The sequence below is a fragment of the Populus euphratica genome, unplaced genomic scaffold (assembly GCF_000495115.2).
Source record: "Populus euphratica unplaced genomic scaffold, PopEup_1.0 scaffold63.1, whole genome shotgun sequence".
In the NCBI taxonomy this organism is placed as follows: domain Eukaryota; kingdom Viridiplantae; phylum Streptophyta; class Magnoliopsida; order Malpighiales; family Salicaceae; genus Populus; species Populus euphratica.
The window spans coordinates 525,433-549,257 of NW_011499942.1; the positions used below are offsets into that span (position 1 = coordinate 525,433).

At 33.4% G+C, this 23,825-nt stretch overlaps 3 protein-coding genes across 6 annotated transcripts in view; 1 reads left to right on the forward strand and 2 right to left on the reverse strand.

Moving 5' to 3' along the window:
- Positions 1-2,078: 2,078 nt before the first annotated feature.
- On the reverse strand, positions 2,079-5,873 carry LOC105137133 (ras-related protein RABF1). 4 transcript variants are annotated; one of them, XM_011042754.1, is made up of 8 exons: positions 5,704-5,871; positions 5,195-5,274; positions 3,889-3,972; positions 3,614-3,708; positions 3,313-3,418; positions 2,695-2,784; positions 2,526-2,612; positions 2,079-2,384 (listed from the first exon to the last, which is right to left on the reverse strand). In XM_011042754.1, exons 1-8 carry the CDS (start codon positions 5,726-5,728, stop codon positions 2,346-2,348), a joined length of 606 nt encoding a protein of 201 aa, XP_011041056.1. In that variant the 5' UTR covers positions 5,729-5,871; the 3' UTR covers positions 2,079-2,345. The 4 variants fall into 4 exon arrangements, with proteins under 4 accessions (XP_011041056.1, XP_011041058.1, XP_011041057.1 ...); XM_011042756.1 differs by lacking the exons at positions 5,195-5,274; positions 5,704-5,871 and adding an exon at positions 4,882-5,175; XM_011042755.1 differs by lacking the exons at positions 5,195-5,274; positions 5,704-5,871 and adding an exon at positions 4,441-4,527.
- Positions 5,874-15,747: 9,874 nt separating this feature from the next.
- Positions 15,748-19,484, forward strand: LOC105137134 (U-box domain-containing protein 14-like). Its single transcript, XM_011042758.1, has 4 exons — positions 15,748-16,472; positions 17,311-17,427; positions 17,617-18,030; positions 18,116-19,484. Exons 1-4 carry the CDS (start codon positions 16,194-16,196, stop codon positions 19,190-19,192), a joined length of 1,887 nt encoding a protein of 628 aa, XP_011041060.1. The 5' UTR covers positions 15,748-16,193; the 3' UTR covers positions 19,193-19,484.
- Positions 19,485-20,271: 787 nt separating this feature from the next.
- LOC105137135 (vacuolar protein-sorting-associated protein 33 homolog) overlaps positions 20,272-23,825 on the reverse strand; it is an 11,357-nt gene continuing 7,803 nt past the window's right edge. The window contains exons 18-22 of the mRNA XM_011042759.1: positions 22,032-22,112; positions 21,699-21,756; positions 21,514-21,575; positions 21,054-21,147; positions 20,272-20,677 (exon numbers count right to left, since the gene is read on the reverse strand). Coding sequence (XP_011041061.1) covers positions 20,588-20,677; positions 21,054-21,147; positions 21,514-21,575; positions 21,699-21,756; positions 22,032-22,112 — 385 coding nt within the window. The 3' untranslated portion in view covers positions 20,272-20,587. The remainder of the gene's footprint in view (positions 20,678-21,053; positions 21,148-21,513; positions 21,576-21,698; positions 21,757-22,031; positions 22,113-23,825) is intronic.

A 23,825-nucleotide genomic window follows, 5' to 3' on the forward strand; every position in this document is an offset into this window, starting at 1 on the left:
TTGGAACCAAAAAAAAATTAAGAATAGATAGTTATATTTTCATGTGTTTTTATTTCAGAAGTATAAATTTTCATTTTAAAATTATAAATAAATTTATTTTATATCTATATTTATCTTTTTAATCAAATATATTTATTTATCTCGTTTCTTTTATCCTAAATAATAACCAAGTGCTCCTTTTTTGGTATCCCAGTAAAATACACCACTTTTAACATAAAAATATACTCCTATGATTATTTATAAAGCTAGGACACCACTTTTAACATATACTCCTATGATTATTTATAAAGCTAGTCTAGAAAGTATAATATAAAGTAACATAAAATCACAATAACACTTTGTATGCCTATCACTTCTTGAGTAAGTCTTCACAGCATCTGGGTATCACACCCTATTTCACGATATACTGAATTCAATATACAGTCCATCAGCAATGGCTATGAATGGTATACGCCGTCTGGCATCAGTGGACAAAAGATTCGTTCGCCTTTGTAGGACAGTCTTTTTTTCTTTTTCTTCTTTCTAAAGGAACTCAGTTTTTCACATCCCTTTGATAGATCACAAAATACACTGAATGCTAGCATTAAGTGTTATGTTTTATTTCTGGGATCACGCATTTGATGGATTGAGCACAGTAGAGAGGACGAACACCGACTGCAACGGTCAATTGGTCCCTGTCCCCTTCCTTGTCCCCGATAAATATATAGTGAGCTTCGTGTCTTACATGATTATCATAAATCACAATCGAAAGCCACTTCAGAACTACAGTGACCCTTACAGGCACATATGCTGTCCAGCAGCTAAAGAGCAATACTATTGGACGTATCTAAACCATGCCTGCATCTTAGTTTCCACCAATCCATGACAGTTTCGTTGCACTCGCAAAATCTCCAACATGTCCTTCAAAAGTTAAATTCTTGTGGTACTGTGTTTACCTTAGCTTAAACAGTGTCATATCCAATAATCAGTCTGTATAGGTCACCCATTGTATCTTGTTTTCCCTCTTCACTGCTGGTTTTTATTCCTGATTGCGCTTATCAAGGAAACATGGGGGATATTGTAGGGATTAAGAAACTGTAGTTCATTGTCGGGTTTTGTCGGCAATTACGGTCCCAGAACCAACTTCATTTTCTGCTAGTGGTTTCAGTAGCTTGAAAGAGAAACTTCATGTTACGTTCTGCTTAATTCCAATCCTACTCCTAAGAAGATCGATCCAAGTGACGGTGACTTGATGTGGCCAGTCCCGAGTTATGGAAAACTATTGGTTTTGGCCACAAAGACCCACAGATATTAGAAGGAAATGGGCGCGCTCAGGGTGCAGCAAGAAAATGACAAAACGTGAACTTTCACAACTGGGTGGTGTGACAAACCGGGCATGAAAAGGGCTTGACATTATCTCATCTTGTTGAGGAGGTCCAGACATACAGCAAAATTGATTCTGCTGTTCATGTACTATGAGCAATGATCTATGAACTACAAGACTGTTGAATTGTATAAACGAATGCAAACTACATGTTTAACCCTTTCAACGGAGTGACAACATCTCAGCTTACCTTCCACGCCTGTAATAGCTTCAATTGTTTCCAGGGGTTAATTCCATTACCTTTACCAAAAGATCAAATTATTTTACCTTCAGTACTCCTTACAGAGCGTGCGGCTATAATCTATTTTACCTGTCTGATTGAAAGGAGGAAACGAAATGAACTTCCATAATCCATACCTTGGCAATACCAAGCTAGATGACAGCCAGCAGGTAAGCTGCTTCATCTCTATTATTGGCCCGTTCCCTCACAGTTTTGAAGGGGACTCATCCCCAACCCTGATGATCCATCCAAAATGGTTTGTGGTGTTACTGAGGCTGAAAAGTACAAGCATTTCTACTGAGCTACTGGCCATCAGTTTGAGAATCAATTTCGGAAGTCTCAGTTTGTCACAAAACTCAAATTTTAGCATTCAGAATTGTGCGCCCTCACATTCCTAGAAGCAATGCATCCACAGGACGCTACTTTAATCTCCGGAGCTGTCCTGATATACTAGTAGCATTTTCAAATGATTTTTTATACTCGAGGCAGGTAGGGTTACCCGAAAACTACAACATTTGAAACACTCAGTAACAGTGTTATGCAGTCCTTTCACATAGTTGTCCACCATAAACTTGTGGACTGCAAGTCAACACGCTGTATGTGTTATTCATGATAATAACCGGGGATGTAGATTTTCAACTTGAGTAACAGTCAAATCACAGAATAGAGCAACTACCAAGATATGCACAAAGTTGACACAGGCAAGTGGTTTTCTTGTAACATTTGAGGCAATCTAGTTAATTCAGTTTCAAGGGTCCACTGTCATGTTGAGGAAGGGCGTGGGAGTCGCTTACCAATTTCCTGCAAATTGAAGAGGTTGTCAGATTACAATTAAAAGCGGAACCTTTAATTATAATTAACCAGGGACTCAATTGCATCAAAGTAATTTCTTTTCTAGTAGAATCATGCTATAGAATTAAAGCACACAAGTGTCAGTGGTACCTCAAACAGTTGATTTATATTATCTGCAGTTTTTGCAGATGTCTCAATAAAGAACATCCCATTCTTCTCCGCATATTCAATGCCATCCTTCAATTATTAAAAAGCAAAACACGTTAAAATATATTCAGCAATTAGGAATGATCTATTCCCAATAAATAACTATACTTGCTTGAGCGGGTACTTCTCGCTTCTCATGAAGATCAGCCTTGTTACCTACTAACGCCATGACTATATCAGGGCTCCCGTGTTTTTTTAGCTCCTGTTACACAATAGGATATAAGCCAAGAAAATAAACTTTCATATGAGCAGAGAGGATAAATTATTGAGCAAATGGTAAAGCTTTAAATGTACTTAACAAGTCTATGAAACATCTCTGGCTAAATTCAGAGAAAGAGAGAGAGGTATTTATATTCTGATAGAAGATAGAAAAGAGATTTTTAAATACAGAGCCGTCAAAATGCTAAATGAATAGTGAAAACAGCTTAGGTTGCATCAGCTACTATATTAAAACACTCATAATCATCCAACAGATTTTAGCGGCCTTAAGTTTATATTTTCAAAACAGACACTTAGTGCTGTGCTGAATCAAAACTGTTAATACTTTCTCAATTTTCCATGAAAACTTAGTTAGCATAAACCTTCTTTATTAAAGGGTTTAAGAACAATATAGCAACAAGCCAAATTCTTTTCACATCAAAATGTGAGGGCAAATTCATCACCCACATAAACATGTGTCTGCATGTGTGACAGGGAGAGAGAAGATGCAATTGTGATTCCAGCAGGCTACCTTAACCCAATACTGTGCTTTGTTGAATGTCTCTGGGCTTGTTATATCATACACAATAACTGCAACTGCAGCACCTCTGTAATATAGTGGTGCTAGTGCGGCATACCTGAATATGAAATAAAAATCAATAATCAATAAGAGCTTTGGTGTTTATGAAGGAGAAGGCGATGGGGAAGAAGGAACATGCCAGAAGAAAAATATACTATCAGATTAAATTTTCCAGTAAATTTTCAATATGGACTTGTTTGCTTGCATCTGCATGTGTGTGTGACCAACACAATATACACTTTGCCAAAAGTACCTTTCTTGTCCAGCAGTATCCCATATCTCAAATTTAATTGTTGTAGAATCCTGTAAAGCTATTGTTTGTGACAAAAATGAAGCTCCAATAGTTACCTGAAAATCCAAAGTCACAAATCTCAATAGATGTATCAAGAGCAGTTCCAGCATTCTAGTGCCAGTGGGTGCGGGTGTGGGTGCGGGAGAGAGAGATGGAAGGAGGTGGAGGTGGAGGAGAGGCTTAAATAACAAACAAGGTGAATGCATGCGAATGGCAAGGAATGATAGATTCCTTACCTTGGATGTTGGATCAAACTGGCCACGAACAAAGCGAAGAACAATACAGCTTTTACCAACACCAGAATCACCTAATAAAACCAGCTGTTCACAACATTGGAATGAAAGGTCAGTTGCATTCACTCTTAAAAATGCAAGCACGAAAGCAGCAACTCCAATATGCTTTATTGTTGTTTCAAACATATGGAAGAAATTTGTATTTGATTTTATACGCAATCAAACGAAGAGTTGACTCAAATGCTCATCCATTGTGTATTGAATCATGTGGAGTATTTTGATGGTACACGATAAGTTCATGTAAAATTTATAGATGCATGATGCATGACATGCAGACATTATTTGACCTTTTAAAAATCTTTCTGAATCAGATTTGACACGTACCTAAAGACAGACTTAAATTTAAAGCAAACTGCAGTCTATAATCTCATCAGCAAACTGTACCCATGCTAGTCAATATATGAACACAGGAGTTAACAGAATGAATTCACGGATTCAAATTGAGAACTTCGAGGAATCTGAAAGTACAAATATCCTATTTCATCCTTCAACAACCTCAAAACAAGCAAAGTGGTGCCATTGTCTAACAAGATGCATGCTGGCACCAGCAGATAACAACAAAAATAACCGCTAGAATAACCTAGATAGCTTCTGGAAAAAGAAGATAACATGCAAACGTTGACATAAAATCAGATAATAGAGTGTGAAACAGTCCAGGAGCCAAATTTGCACATAAAACAGCTTAAAAACCATTGTTTAAATTGAAAGAGTATTCCACCTGTAATTGCTTGTTTGTGATTGTCTACATGAAGGCAAGGAAAAACTCTCCCAAAAGTACAAAACTTATTTCAAGAATTCAAACAGAGCACATAACACTACACCACACCAAAATATAAAACAAAGTGGTCCTAGAAACCACCATCAACTTCCCCAGCCCTGACCAAACAAAAAAAAAAAGAACGCCCAACATGCTAAAGCAGCAGCAACACTACTTACCTTTTGCATCAGAAGGCCAATAAATCACAGCTTCAAACACTCAAACACAATAGCTCACTTTGAAAAAAAAAATATGGACATTTTCATCAACAGCATTGCTGCCAAAAAATCTCAAAACAGCATGGCATTAGAGAAATGCAGATCAACTAAGCGCACATAAAATATAAAAAATCCAAACAGTATCAACTGCTAACCTGATCCCGTTTCAACACTTGCTTCCTTACCCACATAAGTTTTCTCAGTGTCCAGTCAAATCTCACATATAAAAAATAAAAATAAAAGACAGTCTATAGTGCAAGGTCCATAAACTTACCTTTACGCGTAGATTTTTGGCATCAGCCACTCCACCACTCTCTGCATTGTTAAGTCCACCCAACCTCCCAGTACTCCTATCTGCAAACATTTTCCCCAAGAGAAAACCCAAAATAGGCAAAATTATCGAATTAAATCAATTAATAGAACCACTCCACAAACAACCAAAACACAAACAACCAGCCACCACAGCTAGAAAACTAAAATTTCAACCTTTAAAGCAGATTTAGAAAAAAATCCTCAAAAAGCTCGCTAAATCAAATCATTTTATCAACAAGCAACACTTCTCAAACCCTAATTACCAAAAACTCATTTCCCCGATCACACACTAATCTCACAATTCACTTCCTCCTCATTAAACTAACTAAACTAAAGCAGTCAACCAACAACATTAGCATCAAAATCGCATTTTGATCCACTTAATTCACAATAGTGCCAAAATAAAACCATAATCCAAGAAAGTTAAAAATTAGGGCTTCCAAAGAAATTGAAAGACAAACTAGGGATTACCTGGAAGAGAAGAGGAGCAACCCATGACCTTCTTGTTGAAATACTGTTAATGTAATTAACACTGTATGTACAGAGAGTGTAATTAGGGTTTATCAAGATCGATTTTCTTTTTCTTTTTGTCCTCTGTTTTAGCTAATTGCGCTGTTGCTCTTCCATTTAATTATGTTGTCTTATTTGACTTGTACTGTTGGCGTCTGAAGCCACGTGTTTAACGTTTATATCTTGTGATTGGTATTAAACACTTTACCTGGAAATTTAATGCGAATACAATAATTCGGGTGTAAAATGTAAATGCGGTGCCTAAGGCACGGCCACGGTTTCAGTGGTGGTTTGATATTGCGACAGTTATTGGATTTTATTTTTTCAATCATAAAAAAAAAATTATTTGATTGGTTAAATAGTTTTTATTTTTTATATATAATATATTTCAAATTTTGATTTTATAAAAGTTTAAATAATATCATTATTATTTATGAAGACTTGTTTTTTATTTATTTTACATCTAAAAATTTATCTTATAGTAATTTTAACCAAATATTTTTTTTAATTTATTTTTTTAAAATCATATCTAAGACTTAAAAACTATAACAATTAAAACTATAATAATATCAAATACATTTATATTTTGTTCAAGAGTATGATCAACCCCGTGTTTAGTCACATTTTCATCAGATTTTTAGTTTTTATAATCATCAGGTTTTTAGTTTTTATAATCATAGACTATATCATATTATACAATGAAGGAAAGGGTGAAACAATTGGTAATAACAATATCAAATTGAGTAATTATTTTTATATTTTATGTGGTTAATGATATATAAAAAATAATAAAATTTATTTTACTTTTAATATTATTGTCAAATATATTTGAAAGAACAATTAATATGATCATGGACACAAATTGTTAAATTAATATGATCCGACTAAAATATCAAATTTTATATTTTATGAGAGTTAAATAAGTTAATCATATAGTACTGGTAGTACCTCTTATGCCCATAATTGCATCATATGCACATGCGACGGGATTTTAGTTTTCAGTACATTTGTAAGCACTTCTTTGCCGGACTTGCGTGCCTTGTCATTTGATCAACGTGATTGAGTTCACCGTTTTCAATTTCTTTGATCGCACTTCAGGACAAAACTCTTGCCTTATATTCTGTTTTTTTATTGTTATTTATTATTAATAAAAAAATTCAGATTATTTTATATATATCTTAATTAATTTTATAAATTTTAAAATTAATAATTATATAAAATTTTAGTGATCTAAAAAATTCAAATTTGAAATTATTGAAAAACAAACTCAAAACTTAACCAATTAAACTACTTTTCAAAAAAAAATATTATTTTTATTGATAAATGACCAAAATCAATTATACCATGTAAAACTTGAAAAATTTATGGTATTTTCTTTGAAAATCTATTACAAAAATTTATGGTATTTTCTTTGAAAATTTATGTAGCTGCTGTTCTGAGTTTACATTTCACCGAGAGTTTTCAAAAACTAATATTAATTATATTTTAAATTTTATCTAATAATTTAATTTAAGTTATTAAATTAAATTATTTTTTTAATAAAGCATTAGAGTTGGTATTTCAAGGAAGATACTTCGAATTCATTTTCACTTAGCCCTTCTTATTTATTTTTTTAATATAAACCATGGGAACATATTATTTTTAAACATTTTTTTTATCTCCATTATTTTCATTTTTGGAGATAATAATCAGACTTGGGAAATTTAATCATGTGTAATCGTAACATACAAGATCCTACAGTATAATTGCATGGTTACATGGAGCATCAACCATATTGTTTATTATGTTTATTGGTAATTTGGTACCAAACGGTTTAAAGTCGTAGACAATTTAGCATATGCAATATCAATATTGCTGACCAAATGTCCATTTATTTTTTCAATTATATACTTTGTGTGCAACCAAGTACTGAAAATTATTAACTACTTTCTTTCGATAATTCCCTAAGTGAACAACAGATATCTTCACGGTGGAACTTGAGATGGATCCGGAAAGAATCCAGGGCTGGCTAGTGCGCGGGTGGTATTCTTCGAGATGGTGTGGTGGTCGCTGACTTCACAGGTTCATGGCTACTCTGGGACACAGTGCTCTTCTATTAAAGCTGAGCTACGAGAGACAGATGACATAGCCAGCCTGGGGATATCTTATTAATCATCTCGTAGCTGCTGTTCTGAGTTTACATTTCACCTGGGATTATGGCTATAAACAGGTGGAACTTGAGATGAATTCGGAAATCATTGACGATGCTACTCGGCGTACTTCAAATTCTTTGAATAAAGATGATTTGTTTTGAGAACTCCAACCCCTTATTCATGACTGGGAAGCTTGGCTAGCTTCAACTGATTAGGGTTTCATCGGGGTGCATTTTCTTGATTCTCCTCCCGTAGAAATTTCCAAGAGTAAATTGTTTATCTAAAATTTATGTTGAGATAAACTTTGCTGGCCGGCAGAGGAAAGTAGGAGCTTATGTTGCCGAGGAAGTGAGGAGTGCTTGTCAAAAACTATAAACCTGAACTCTAATTACCAAATCAATGATTTTGGCATTCCAAAATCATTTGCCTAAACTTTACCAAATTCATTTTAGTGCATATGAACCTACACCTTTCTAAGTGACATGCGAGCTTAATTAGTCTTGATCATTTGTGAGTTTAATTCCCTAAATATATAAAATTTGAAATAAACTTAGCTAGACCATTACATGCTAGAAGTACTGGGCATAAAAAAGGACCAAAAACTAAGTTTCCTTGCAAACAAAATTAATTGGGACAGATTTTGACTAGACAAAAAAGACGTGACAGAATGATCACATGAGAACAAATCAGTATATAAGGTCTTTCGTGTTTCTTCCACATGCATTTGTTTGAACTAGCTAGTACGCTTAAAGGTCTTGAAACCTAATTTGTTTTATTGATCATGCACTTAGCTGCCATGCACTTCATGTATAAAATAAACAAAGATCATATGCAATTCAAAGTCACCAAGCTAACTAGCCATCAGCCATGGGCATACTTAAGCTACTGGTAAGAAAAATATTGGCATTCTAAAGTTGAGGGTTGTGGCAGAGAAACTACAAAGGAGTCTTTCACTGGGCTGGAAAGAAGCCTCCAAGTATAGAAAAATTGATGAATATCATGAGAAATGCTCTCCGTTGCCAAAAGATGTGAAGCTAGGGCACTTTGCTGTGATTGCAATCGAAAATGGTAATCCTAAGCGATTTGTTGTGCCTTTGAGCTACTTAAACCATCCAAGGTTCTTGGTGCTGTTGGAGGAAGCAGCAGAAGAGTTTAGTTTTGGTCATGAAGGTGCACTTAGCATTCCTTGCCAGTGGAGAGAGGTTGAATAGTTATTAGCCAGCGACAATTGATGAAGGCCATATATGTGTATCTTTCTAAAGATGATGATAGTTTTTCCCTGTTCTTTTCTCTATGCTCTTGATTTTATTATGATCTGTACGTAGAAATCATGATGTTTAATGATGCCTTGATCGGAAATATTTGGTACTGTTTCTGCTTTGAATTAACTAGTGTTGACATGGTATTGATTTTTTTTCCTTCCTATTTTTCAGTATCAAAATCCCACAAGAACACTATATATCGAACTCAAATATTTATTGCATAAAGACATGTGATATAATTTAATTGTTAGTGCAAAACGCTTAAATTGAGCAACGTTAGACTTTGGTCTTTCTATAAGAAAAGAAATGGCTTCATCATGAAATTGTCCAAAAAACAATTCTGTTCCCATGATAATTTAGTATTTTAAATTGAAGTGTTTATGGTTGTAGTAATTAACTAGTATCTTATCTTACACTCTTTTTAATTAAAAAAAAAAAAACAGTTTACGGGTTTTTTTCTTGGAAACTCAAGCCGCTTTCATTTTTTATCTCTTCAACGGTCAATCCCAACCGGAGCTTTCAAGCACAACTACAACTACTTCGATCTCCCGAGAGAATAATAGGTCTATGCGATGCTTCGAGGGCAAGCAGTCAAATCCGAACATTTTGAATGAAAGAAGCTTTGCTTCTATCAAGGTTCGGATTAAATAAATTTTTTTAAAATATATAAAAATATTAAGAGTATAAATTTTCTTGACAACATTTAATTAAATAAATAAATTAGGATCAACTCTTTATATAATTTGAATTGAGAATTAATCCAATTTAAATTAATTAATTTTATAATTTTAAATACAACCTTAATAACTGGTAAAATTATGATTTAGCTTTAAAAAAAAATTAAGATAGTAATTTTTATTAAAAAAATATTAAGACGATATCAGATTGAATTGACTCTGGTATGCCCATGACCCAAGTCATGGCCTCTATTGGGTATAATGATTTTTTTATAAACTATTTGTATTTAATTATATGATAAAAATAGATACTCACAAAATTAAGCATCAACTTTAAAATAGATATTTTATATGAGAAAGTGATAATTAGATAGATAGAAAAAAAAATAAAGCATGCTCTATTTCCCAAATCAATTCAATATTAAAAAAAAATAAAAAAATATAAAGGAACAAAAACAAAAATAATATATTTGATTAATGAATAAACTCATCAAACCTATGAATTGGATATCTCGGACTAGTACGTCAAACATATGAACTGGTTATGCACTCCACTGGTTTATAATATTTTTTTCAAAACTATTTTTTATTTAACTATATGATAAAAAAAAATAAACAATCACAAAATTAAACACCAGCTTAATATTGAGATTTTTTTATACAGTGATAATATCATAGACAGGAAAACAAAATCAATTATAAAATTAAATTCTTAATTAACTCAATATTTAATGATAGAATTGGAAAGAAAGTCTATTAAAAAAAATTTAAACTCATTATACTCACGAACTAGGTCAACCAGTCAAACATGTAAACAGATCCATGGACTTTATAAAGTTCAATAAGAAGGTTTTTCTCTTTAAGTAATCTTTTTAACTATGTGAGAAAAAATAGATAATAAAAAAGTTAAATTTGATTGAAAAAAACACCTCATCAAACCCATAAATCAGGATAACCTGGGTTACCGTGATAAACCCGCAAACAACACTATCTATATAGAAAAGCAAAATAAAAAGAAATAAATTATAAAGCTAAATTATCAATCTTTCTAATATCAAAACATTAAATCTACAAAAATGAATTTGGTAAAAAAATATAAAAAAATTCAATAACAAAAAAAGAGAAAAAACATGCAAGACACGGTAATTCATGGTACAATAGGTGTAGGTGAACAATATTTTCCTTACACCTTTTAGTTTTTGTTAATTTATAAAGTTTAATAATATAGATTTTATTTAAAATTATTTTTCAACTATATAAAAAAATAGACTATAAAAAAATAAAATTCAATTAAAAAAACATTTTTAAACTTGTAAGCTGAGATAATTGAATTATCTTACCAAACCCGTAAATCTTGTTGATTCCGTGGGTAAATAATAAAAAAAACTATAAATTTAAATTTTACTTATTATAATATTAAAAAATAAAAATAATAAATTATTATTATAATTCTTAATACAAATAGTGTGGAAGAAGAAAAAATTCCACGCCCCTTTGTTGTTGTTGGTAATTAATAATAATGAAAAAATAGTTCACTTTTCTATATGTTTTAGCCTCCTACAGCTGTAACCACCTAGTTTTTGCCTTGTCAGTTGTCGTGAGAGGGACGCAACTACTTCACAAAACTTAAACTTGTCAAATCCCAGACCGGATCCATGTTATGTAATGTAGCCTAAGTTTTCCCACCAGTAACTAATTCCAAGCACGCCCAGGTCGTGTTTGGCAGACCAAACTCCTGATGGCCTCGAGCGAGTCATGCTCTCTATTGGTCTGATGACAATAAATATTCATACGTTGGGTTTTTAAAATGTTGATATCCTATCTATTGTTTAATGGCTTTAAATATTTATATTGTATTTTTATTATGTTTAAACACATAGATGAATATATGTTATTTTGGTACTATTTATTATTTAATATAAATAAAACAGTAATATATATGTGTATACTTATATTATGCTAATATTGGAGTATGTATATATTGTATTGTATTTAAGTTTGATTCAACTATAATAATATTTGTATTTTATTTATTATTTATTGGGTAAAATAATTATACAAAAAAACATGAAATTATCAGTTATATGTATCCACGACATGCTTCACTCGATGATAATTGAGAATGTGTCAACGGTGACACCTATTCAATTAGATAGATTGTGAGGATGTAATTTACTTGCTGCCCTCCAATAAAATAATACAGTACCCAGTCATGAAAGTTTCAACTGCCGGTTTCCAATTCCGACCGACTTCTGCTCCATCTTTTCGCTTGTTGACTCGGAAAATACAAAAAAACCATTTCATCCACACCTAACTTCCCTACCCAAATGAATTACAATCCGTGGATGAATCTTTCAAATCAAATCTAACCGTACAAACAAAAGGCAAATATGTGCTGTCAAATACCGTATTTTTTCGAATCCAAATTTAATAACAGTGACATGTCACGAGAAGAAAAAAAAATCTCATAGATGCAATAATCAGTTTTTACATTATAATGTTTTATTTATTTATTTAGTTTTTAGAAAGTGAATTAATAATTGGAAAAAAAAAACTACTTCGGTAAAACACGGAAAGAGAGAGAGAGAGAGAGCGAAGAAGCTTTGATTAGCGATAATAGCAAGCAAGAGATATAATCTCTTCCTAATAATTGCGCCTTGACCATTACCGAACGTGCCCAGAAGAAACATCTTTAAAGAACAAGATTGGGTGTGGTGTGGGCAAATTTGTTCACATTATAGTGTTACCTGCTTGTTTATTGAAAAATGTTTTTTTTTAAATAAAATATTTTTTAATATTTAATAATATAATAAAAATAAACTAGAAAATAAGTTTTTAATATTTTATTTTTTTTTAAGTTTATTAAAATAATAAGAAACAAATCTTACAAGCTAAAAATTTAAATGAGAATAAAATTGAAAACAAATATAATTTCATAAATTATCTCAAATAATAAATAATAATCAAAATAATAGGAATCAAATCTAAAAAATAAAAAAATAAAAGATGAAGAAATTAAAATAATAATTTTAATATTTTATAAATTATTTCAAGTAAAATAAATAACAACTAAAAGAATGAAGATCAAATTTGATAAATAATTTTTTTTAATAAAAACATAATAAGAAAAACAAATTATAAAAATAAAGATTAAAATTGATATAAAAAAGATAAAATTAATTAATAAATATTTAAAATAACACACACGTATATATATCAATTCAATCAAAAATTTGAAAACTAAAATTAATATAATCAATAAATAATATAATATTTTTAAATTTTAAATTTTTTATAATTTTTAAAAGGTATTTTTCGTTTAAATTTTTTAGAAAAATATTTTTTAAAAAATAAAGCAAAAATTTTTTTGATTAAAAAATATTTTTTTAACCCATTTTTTTAATGACGAATAAATAAAAAAAATAAAAAAATTATTTTTTGAAAAACAAATATAATAAAAAAAAAGTTGTTTAAGGTCTTAATCGAAGGATCAGCAGCGTGGACCCAGTGATTATTCACTGTTTTAATGATGATGATCCTCTGCCAACTTCCATAATTTTATAAAGGATGACACATGATTAAAATATGGGCCATCTAATTGATAGGTACTTTGATTATAGATTCTAAGATGGGCCAACTAAGCTCTCGTGCACTCCACGGCAAGCTATGTGATTGGTTGCTATCATTCCACGTTAGCATGATAGGGAGACGTTTTCTTGCCTTGCCCAGAGCTGCCGGTAATTGAATCCACGCGGCTGTCTCTTGCTGGTATTGATCGACTTATCTTGACACGTCATCTGCTTGGTGGCATCACTGCAAGCTAGCTCATGTGGGCCCCAAATTGCCCTAGACAACATAATCACAAGATCTTGCAAAATGCCGTGGAAGAAATAATAAGAACTCTTGCGTCAAAAGGGGTAGGTTTTATCGTTGACGTGCAATTATGAGTAGTCTACTAGTATCTTAGTAATTATTATATGGTATTTATTTAAAAAAATAAATATAAAAAACAGAAAAAAAATAACAAACTTAACGACACGTAAAAAAATAATAAGAATATATTTATTTAGAAATCCTCTCCTGCTTGTTTGTATTCATCTAATTCTTTGAAATGAACTTCAATAAATAAATAAAGGAATGAAATTAATTACTTATTAAACATCATCAAATTTCTCAAATTAAGTGGGCAAGGAGTATATTTAGATATAAAAAAATTGATCCATGCAAGGTATGTAAGTATTTATAAATTGAATATCAACTAACAATAATAATTATTAAATCCAGGTTCGTAAATTGACTTGAGACTTGTTTGACTTGGTATTACGTTGATCTAGCCTCTATTTTAGGTTGAGTGTCCAAAAAAAATTAGAGTTAGTATGGTTTGATCCGGTAAAAAACCAATTTGAATTTAGAAATAAATTATTTAAAAGAAAATTGTTTTAACTTTTTTTTTTTTGTTTAAATTGGGAGGTTTTAATAACTTTGATAAGTGGAGTAGTTTTTTTATTTTTTATATAAAAAAAATACTAAACCTTGTGAAATATCTATGGAGACTGAAAAACAAATAACCTACTTTGAAAGAAAATTGTGGTTTTTACGGATCTCTCTTGAAGAAAATTACTCGAAACTTTCTTTATCTATATAGTATTCAAAAAATCGCTTTGAAAAAGACGATGATAGTAACCCTCTCCATGTTCTTTTGCCAATTACGAGGTTTTTTTCTTATTTACCTATAAACCATTTCCAGCATGGATTTTGAATGCAACGTCTATCATTTTCTAACCATTTACGTGCTATCATGTTGCCTAACATGATCGATAATTCAGCACGAAGTAGCTATTTTTAGTAATAATTTGGATTTGAATTCTAGTTGTGAAGATGGATTTTCAAACTCTACAGTATCATCAATGGCATTCCTTTTCAAACTCCAGAAACGACTTTCTAAATTCACGACTACTGTATGCATCATTTCCTCAAAATCTATCTTAAATTCTCAATGTGGCCGATTTATTGGAATGGCCTGCATTGAAAATTAACTCTGGCCCCGGACCGTTATTCCAGAAAGGCTCAGGAGACCACGTTTGTGGCTGCGTTTGATATTTATAATCTATGCAGTGTCCAGGCCAGAAATTGCTGTTTTCTCCTTGAATTTCCGGGTTAAAGGCTCAAAAGTCAAGCCAGGCGAAGCCGAGCCTATTGACAATTTGTTGGCATGAAGAGAAAACAGCAGCGAGCGATGATGAAAAAGGTTGCTTGTGACAACACGCTAAAAAACAACATACACGCGTCGTCGCCCGAGGTTGAGGACACCGCGGGAGTTTTTTATTTATTTATTTATCAAGTTACCACGTTACCCCTAGCACGAAATAATTTACCATAGAAAAACCTTCATGGAATGATGCAAGACCCCTTCAAGCATGCCCTGAGAATTTTAATTTTAAAGACAATTGAGTCGTTACATTATGTTTAAAAAAAAGTAAAAGATAAAACAATGCCCCCAGGTCACGTGCAAGTATTTTTATTTTTTATTTTTAAGGGTATTTATGTAACTTTACCATGCAACAAATCATATCAAAATCAACTGAATTAATTCAAGTGTTCGGTTAAATCAACTATTTTATATATATATATATATATATATATTTATAATCTAGAGCAATTGAGGTTATGGGTCTACTCGCTTGGCCGTGTTTTATAGACTATGAGTGTGATTTCTCTCCATACCAATTAAAAACTCGTTGTGCTGTGGGAAAAGAGAGGCAAATAATTTTGAATTCCACATAAATAGAACATGAAAAACAAAATAACAGTATAATCTCATTCGATGCATCCTCAAGGACACTTTCGTCACAAAGACAACAACCATGATTTTGGTCGGTAAGGATCTCAGTATGCTCTCTCTGTTTTTTTAACTTTTCTTTTTATGGACTCGTTATTCTTATTTTCATCACACCTTTTCCAAGTCTCAACCGAAGAATTAAACCTCGACTGCTAGGACCCCACTTCTGTTTTTTCTTTGCTTAATTATTTCTTCAGAGGACCAAAAATTGGATCCCACTGTTCTTAATCGAAGCAACAAAAAAAAAAAAAAAACTTTAAGCTCCAAACTCTGCATCTGTGTCTTTCTTGTCCAAAAATCAAATGTCTCTTGCTTTCACACAAAAACCTCTCCACTTCCTCGGTGTTTAACGCTCCTCTTTGATGATAAAGGTTCTTTTTAAAGTTTAAACCGTTGTCCATTCACCTGCCCTTCTCATCAACTCATTAAAACCCAGCTCAATTCACCCAGTTTTCTCATCTGGGTCTCTCTTATTTCTATCAAAATCCTCACTTTGAGGGTATATTTGCATAATTCAATCGTTTTTGGGTTTTTAATAAACATGGTATTAACGGAGGATCCGAATTCTGAGTTGATGAGTGGACTCGTTGACTCAGTGAAAGAGATTTCTATGTCACCGGAATGTAGAAATGTTTGCAAGAAGATGCATGGGAATTTGGTACGTAGAATCAAGCTGTTGAGCCCTTTGTTTGAGGAATTGAAGGACAACAATGAAGAGCTAAGTGAAGAAGAGACTAAGGGTTTTGAATTACTGAGAACCGCTTTAGATTCTGCTAAGGAGCTTCTCAAATTGGTTGTTGAAGGAAGCAAGGTGCATCAGGTACTGATTTTTGTCCTCTCTGTTTGGTTGCAAGGAAGTAGAGAAAAATGAAAGCTTCAAGCTTTGTGTTCTGTGCTTCTTTGTTATCAACGAGTCGGAATTTATTTGTGTTTCTTCTCTGGTTGGAATGGTTGAGTTATGCTATCGTCTATTGGGTATTTTTACGAGGAGGATTTCGTTTACTTGTCTCAATTCTGTCTGTTTCCTGAGAAAATGGAAGTTGTGGGGGTTTTTTTGTGGTGTTTTTTCTCTGTATTTGAAGAATGGATATATTATTGATTTAGAATAGAACGAAAGCTAAGGACTTTGATTCTGAACTTCTGGATTATTAGTTTTATCAGAAACTAAATAGATTACTGTTCATTCCTGAAAAAATTAAAAAAAATCTTTAATTTTTCCGTGAATTGAAGGGACAGACCTGAAATTACGAATTGTCTTAATAAAGGTTGAGTCATGTAATTACTGAAATGTCTGTCGGTGAGTCTTTTTGACTGAAGTTCGTATATTATTTTGTGTTTTTTGTCCTTAGATTAGGATATTTTTACCACCTTCTTCAATTCATGGCGGGATTGCATGATAACTTGGAACTCTGTTTATAGCCATCATCTTGCCATCTATACTTCTAGCGTTCTGCAACAAATACCTTTAGTTTTTTCCCTTGATAGTTTTAGAAAACATTGATTCAGTTTTTTAGGTCGAATGATTTGAGATTAGTAAGCCTGTATATTGAGTTGTTGGTATAAAGTTAGCAGGGTTTTTTTTTTTTTTTTCATTTGCAAACATAACTGTTTAGATGTAAATCTCCAAATCTGAATCAAGCCATGCTTTGAATGCACAGGCCTTGCAAAGAGACCACATAGCAGATAAGTTCAACCAGATCACAGAAAAAATTGAAGCAGCATTGAGTGAGATTCCTTATGACAAACTCAATTTATCAGAGGAGGTTCAAGAACAGGTACTCTTTATGACCAAATTGATTTATTTTTAGCACATTTACAAGGGCCCACTTCACCATTTTAGTTCTGCACACCATAAGATATTCTGATCAAGTATGGTTTTGGCACAAAATAATGACTCTGATTAATAAATGGATTGATTAATTTTAGTGCTGACAACTGATGTGATATCTATCCCTTTTTGCTAGATTGAACTTGTGCACGCTCAATTCAGAAGAGCAAAGGGAAGTCCAGAACTCCAAGATCATCAACTGGAAGTTGATTTGGCCATAGCACAGAGAGAGAAGGAGCCTGACCCTGCAATACTAAAAAGACTTTCAGAAAAGCTGCATCTCCAGACTATTGATGATCTAAAGAAAGAATCCCTTGCGTTCCATGAACTGGTTATTGCAAGTGGTGGAGATCCAGTAGATTGGTTCAAGAAGATGGCATCCCTCTTTAAGAAGTTAAAGGACCACGTTCAGATGGCAAACCCTGAAGCTGATTGTTCTCAGGCTGAAAAGGTTGTGGTGAAACACAGATCTCCAGTTATTCCAGATGATTTCCGGTGCCCAATATCTCTTGAACTAATGAAAGATCCTGTTATTATCTCTACCGGACAGGTAATCTAAAAGTTGTCGCATAGTTTTTAACTTTGCATCTTCGTTGGTAGCCATTATTCATTAATTGTTTCCTCTCCTTCTCCAGACTTATGAAAGATCATGCATCCAAAAATGGCTAGATGCAGGCCACAAGACCTGTCCAAAAACACAGCAGACGCTCTTGCATACGGCCCTTACACCTAACTATGTTTTGAAGAGTTTGATTGCTTTGTGGTGTGAGAGCAATGGTGTAGAGCTTCCTAAACAGCCAGGGGCTTGTAGAAGCAAAAATGTAAGAAGTAGCATTTCATATTGTGACCGAGCTGCAATAGCTACCTTACTAGACAAATTGGCAAATGGTAATCTGGAACAACAAAGATCAGCTGCTGGAGAGCTTCGTTTATTAGCTAAGAGGAATGTAGATAACAGAGTCTGTATTGCTGAAGCAGGAGCAATTCCACTCCTCGTGGAGCTATTATCCTCAACAGATCCTCGGACCCAGGAGCATGCTGTTACAGCGCTTCTCAACCTTTCCATAAATGATATTAACAAGGGAACCATTGTTAATGCAGGGGCCATTCCCGATATAGTAGATGTTTTGAAAAATGGTAGCATGGAGGCAAGAGAAAATGCTGCTGCAACCCTTTTCAGTTTATCTGTTGTAGATGAGAATAAGGTGGCAATAGGAGCAGCTGGGGCTATCCCAGCTCTTATAAAGTTGCTTTGTGATGGGACTCCAAGAGGAAAGAAGGATGCTGCCACTGCTATCTTTAATCTTTCAATCTATCAAGGGAACAAGGCAAGGGCTGTGAAGGCTGGTATTGTCCCACCCCTGATGAGGTTGCTGAAGGATGCCGGGGGAGGAATGGTGGATGAAGCATTGGCAATTCTTGCCATTCTTGCAAGTCATCAAGAAGGGAGGGTGGCAATTGGTCAGGCCGACCCAATTCCTGTTCTGATGGAGGTCATCAGCACTGGATATCCACGCAACCGAGAGAATGCTGCAGCCATCTTGTGGTCACTTTGCACTGTCGATTCGCAGCAGTTGAAGTTAGCTAGGCAGTTCGGTGCTGAAGAGGCACTGAAAGAACTATCGGAAAGCGGTACTGACAGGGCAAAGAGAAAAGCTGGAAGCATATTAGAGCTCCTTCAGGGAGTTGATGCGATTGTTACACAAAGCTGACTCTGAATCATGCAGAAACATTTCAGAAAATCGCAAAACCAAAATCATGCCTGTTTGAATGGTTCTTCGATTTTGAATAGGTGTTTTTTGTACAAAAGGGTAAACATGGAAGTGTGCATATTGGCGGCTTAGGCATACAAGACTTGTGCGTCCCCGCCAATTAAGATAGAGGTATAAACAACTGGCGTGCTTCACCAAACACGCAGGAAAGGTCAGTGGTTCTGAATTTAATGTTGTTCCAGCTCTGGAGGGACTTTTTGGGTGTTTAAAAAAAATGATTTTTTTTCTTTAATTTTTCTGTGTTTTTAAATATTTTGATATCATAATATAAAAAATAAATTTTAAAAAATAGAGAATATAATTTCGATGACAAACATGCTCCCAGGTCTCCGATCACAATGACAAACATGCTCCCAGGTCTCCGATCATATTAGAGATCTCATGATGTGACCTCAATATGGAGTTTATCAGCCTTTAATTAAGATCTCATGATGTGATCTCAATATGGAGTTTATCAGCCTTTAATTATCGTGGAAACGTGTGTTTTGGAAATAACATGTATGATAGTTTTAAAAAAAGTATTTTTTAATTATAGATGTATTTAAATAATATTTTTTCAGTTTTATTACATCAATTCATTAGAAATACCAAAAAACATTTAAAAAATTAATTTAATATTTTTTGATAATTAAAATATCAAAAAACATTTTTAAAAAAATTAATTTAATATTTTTTGATAATTTTAAAAATACTTCGAAAAATAGATTCAATCACAAAAACACTCTTGTTAGGGTGATATAAACTATTTTTCAGGGAAACCATCCTTCATTGAACTTTTAAAAGTGCTTTGAGCAACCACATTCCCCACCAAAAGTTCTGTAATGCCATGTTATTGAGGTCGGAAGTTGAGTTATAAAGGCTATATTTTAAAATCATTTTGAGGTGTCAACTGGTCTTTTTTCTGCCATGATTCTTAATTCGTAGGTGAAACTGTAGTTAGCCTCAGGTAACGTGATGCAAAATTTTCATTGCAATGGGCTGTAAATTTGAACCGCAAGATCTCTGACGACAAAGCAAGATGTTAACAAGCTAAGAAATCATCAAATAACTCAAAACCATTTGCCATTATCATATGATGACTAAAGACATGAAAGTGTAGATTGACGGTCACATTTGTTCACCGGAAAAACAAAAAAAAATTCTTCCATTCAACCCCGAATAAAAAAATCACAAAGAATTCCAACCAAACATCAACTCACCATGCATGCACCAGTAATTCCATCGGGAGAAGACACGTAAGAAACCAATGTAACTCCGCACAGAATTGTATCACCGTGGCATTTTCTCAAGTCTCGCTTTTGCTTTGAAAAGTCGCCTTTTTGCAGGCCAAAAAAGTTAACCCAACTTTTCCATGAACGTCTCAGTCAAGGTATTGCCACTGACAATTTTTGTTGTCCCAATAATCAAATCATATGCCATCGTTTCCTGAAGAGTAGAAGATTATGATATTAAAAAAAAAAAGGAGGGAAATAAACTAACAAAAAAAGAGAAAATTAACCGCTGTATAACCATTTAAATTAATGATGTTTTAGAGTCAACAATGCAGGTAGATATATTTTTCAAGTTATATTATAGAATCTTTCAAGTATCAAAGAGAAAAACCAAACTGAAAAAATCGAGTAAAATCATCCAAAGGGATGGGCTATCCTCCATTCGTTTTGAAGTATTAGTCTAAATGCTTCCGTTAATGTGGGAGAAAAACCAAGGTCTCACCCACAACTATATAATTGACTGCCTGATACAGATTCGCATATTAGAATTGCCTACTAAAGATTCATATACGCAGAAGTATCTCACAAACCTGAGCACTAAGAAATCGAAGTGCAGAAATTTCTGCAAATGTTACCCCTCCAATGAACACAACAAGTACCAAGGAGCGTCTTCCATCAGCAACTCTGAAATATGTTAATTAGTGTTACAATTGACTGAAGATCAAAACGTTGCATGATACAACTCGAAAATTACTCCATACACTTGGAATACAGAATTAATCCAACTAGTTTATGAATAATTCAGTCACAAAAGCTGTTTTTATACTATTTGCAAAATTGATACAAAGAGATGCTCATTAAAAAATTTATGATCCTTGATCACAGGCAATGCTTTTTACCAATCAGAAAATTTAGGTTAAATTAGAAAAATCTGGATAACCTCAAAGACATCAATGATCACATCACACCCATTAAAGCATTGAAAATATCAATTAACTAGAGACAACGGCTTAAGCAGCAGACAAGAAAGAAGAATGAGTTTGCATCTACCTGTCTACAGCTGCTGAAGCCCCATGCAGTGTGTCGAACGAAGGACTGCCCGAGAATCCACCCTGCACAAATAGTATAAAAGATATTGTGGCAAAGATATCAATTTTTTTTATGATATGCGTATCATAAAAAAATATTAGATGCAACAGCAAAACTAAAAGGCAGAGATGGAGAAGTGGACTGACTCTCTTAGTCTCTGAATGAGGTCCTGGCAACAGCTTCAAAATTTCTTCCATGGGACGCCTGAAAGGTCAAGCCATCACATTTAACTAAGATAAGGTCACTGGTAAAGTTCACATTTTTTGTGGGACTCCATGGCATCGAACTTGCTTTAATTCAACCTATAATGTTTAAGGGTTTTATCTTTAAGGAATTAAGACCAGAATAAGCACAGATGCTTTTAATCTTTTTAGACAGTTCACAAGTTGATCATAAACATGCATATAGATAACCAGTAAACATGCGTGATCCACTGCTGACATACAAAAGCTAAAAACAGAATTCAAAATTGACCTCACCATCCAGATCGAACAGCTTGCTGAACAAGGCGAATGCTAAGTGGTGCATATCCAGAAAAGACATAGGCAATGTCATTGGGGCTGTTGCATAAGAAATAGTTTTACAAGTTAGGAAAGTAAATAACAGGATTATTAGAAAAGGTAAGCTTACAAAATAAATCAAAACAGCATCAATTTATAAATGCTGAAAAGTGTGGCTCATTTTTATTTTTTTTTCCATGGCATTCCATTTCATTTCGTAAATAACAGGATTATTAGAAAAGGTAAACTTAAAAAATAAATCAAAACAACATCAATTTATAAATGCTGAAAAGTGTGACTCATTTTTTTTTTCCATGGCATTCCATTTCATTTTCAGAAGAAATTTTTTCAGGAAACGGCAATAGATTTGGAAAATTTCCAATTAAGATGATGCCAACTTTTGATTGATGAAGTAGACATAACCAATTGCAAGAATTTAAGGAGATGGTTCAAGAAAACAATCCAAAACATGTTTTAGCACTCCCTGTAATTTTCAACTCAAGAAACATAAAAAACTTCTAAAGCACAGTAAAAAAGGCCCCATAATGCAGTCCAGATCATTGCGTCACAGAGCATCCTCAGGTTTGCAGCAAAAGATTACGTCTACTTCTCATAGGTATAGCAGAACCAAACAAACATCTTAAACATTCTATAAACAATTCTATATCAGAAACAGATTACATGATCAAGAGGTTGATTACTTGGCAGTGTCAGTATCCTCAACTACAAGTTGGAGAGTACGTTTGATAGTCAGCCAGTTACTTTTATTTTCCTGCAAGATTAGAATGATGTACACTGAACTTGGTAATTCGATAGAATCCATTTACCTGAACTATCAGATTATGATGTGAAGAAAATAAAATGACTCATTAAGGAAAATCATACTAAACCTGCTTTTTAAGCAATCCAGCCTTTTCTAAATTATTCAACATTGCTATGTGCTCAAAGCCATAGCTATGGAGCAGCTCCCTCCTAAACAAGAAGTGCAACAACCACAATGCAGCACAAGTGCATAGTTAGAATAATTACTTCGTACAATAGGTAAAACAGCTGTAGAAGTCAAGAACCAACGGAATAAAGTACAAAAATGAGAATCATGCTATACTTACCTCAAATGGTCAAAATTCCTTTTTGGAAGCCCTGAATTTGTGATAGAAAATAAGATCAGAAGACGCAAGACACTAACAAGAGGCTCCTGCTTATGGATCAATTCTTCAATGTAATCAAAGCATCTGCAAATACAATCTTCATCAATTACATTTTGACTTGAGAAGCATTTCCAACATCAAGGAAACATTTGAGGCGCAGGAAATTGCTATCAAAGCATATGAACAATTAATAAGGAAGTGTTCGATTCATATGACTGGACAGGACAACTTCTCTTTTCTATGCTGTTTATAGCACAAGTGAGACTGGACAAAAGTTGGTTTTTATCTTGCCCCATACCCAATTTCTGTCCTATTTCCCCTATGGGACAAGGTTGTCCCCGTGTAGTCTATCCAAACCAATCCCATCTGCTCACCAAACACACCCTATTTACAGGAAACCAATTATACTATTTGCATGCACAAATTAAAAAAATATAGAGGAAAAACAGAGCAGTAAAGCTCTCAAAGCAAGGGTGCATGTCTTCAAATCAACTTACATGTCATAACTCTGAGCCTCGATGAGTGTTTGCTCCATGTCAAGTCGTGAAAGAAATGACTGCTTTGATGTGAATGTTGATAGATGCTGAGCGAGATTTATGTGCCTCTGAAGCCATCAGAAGCAGCA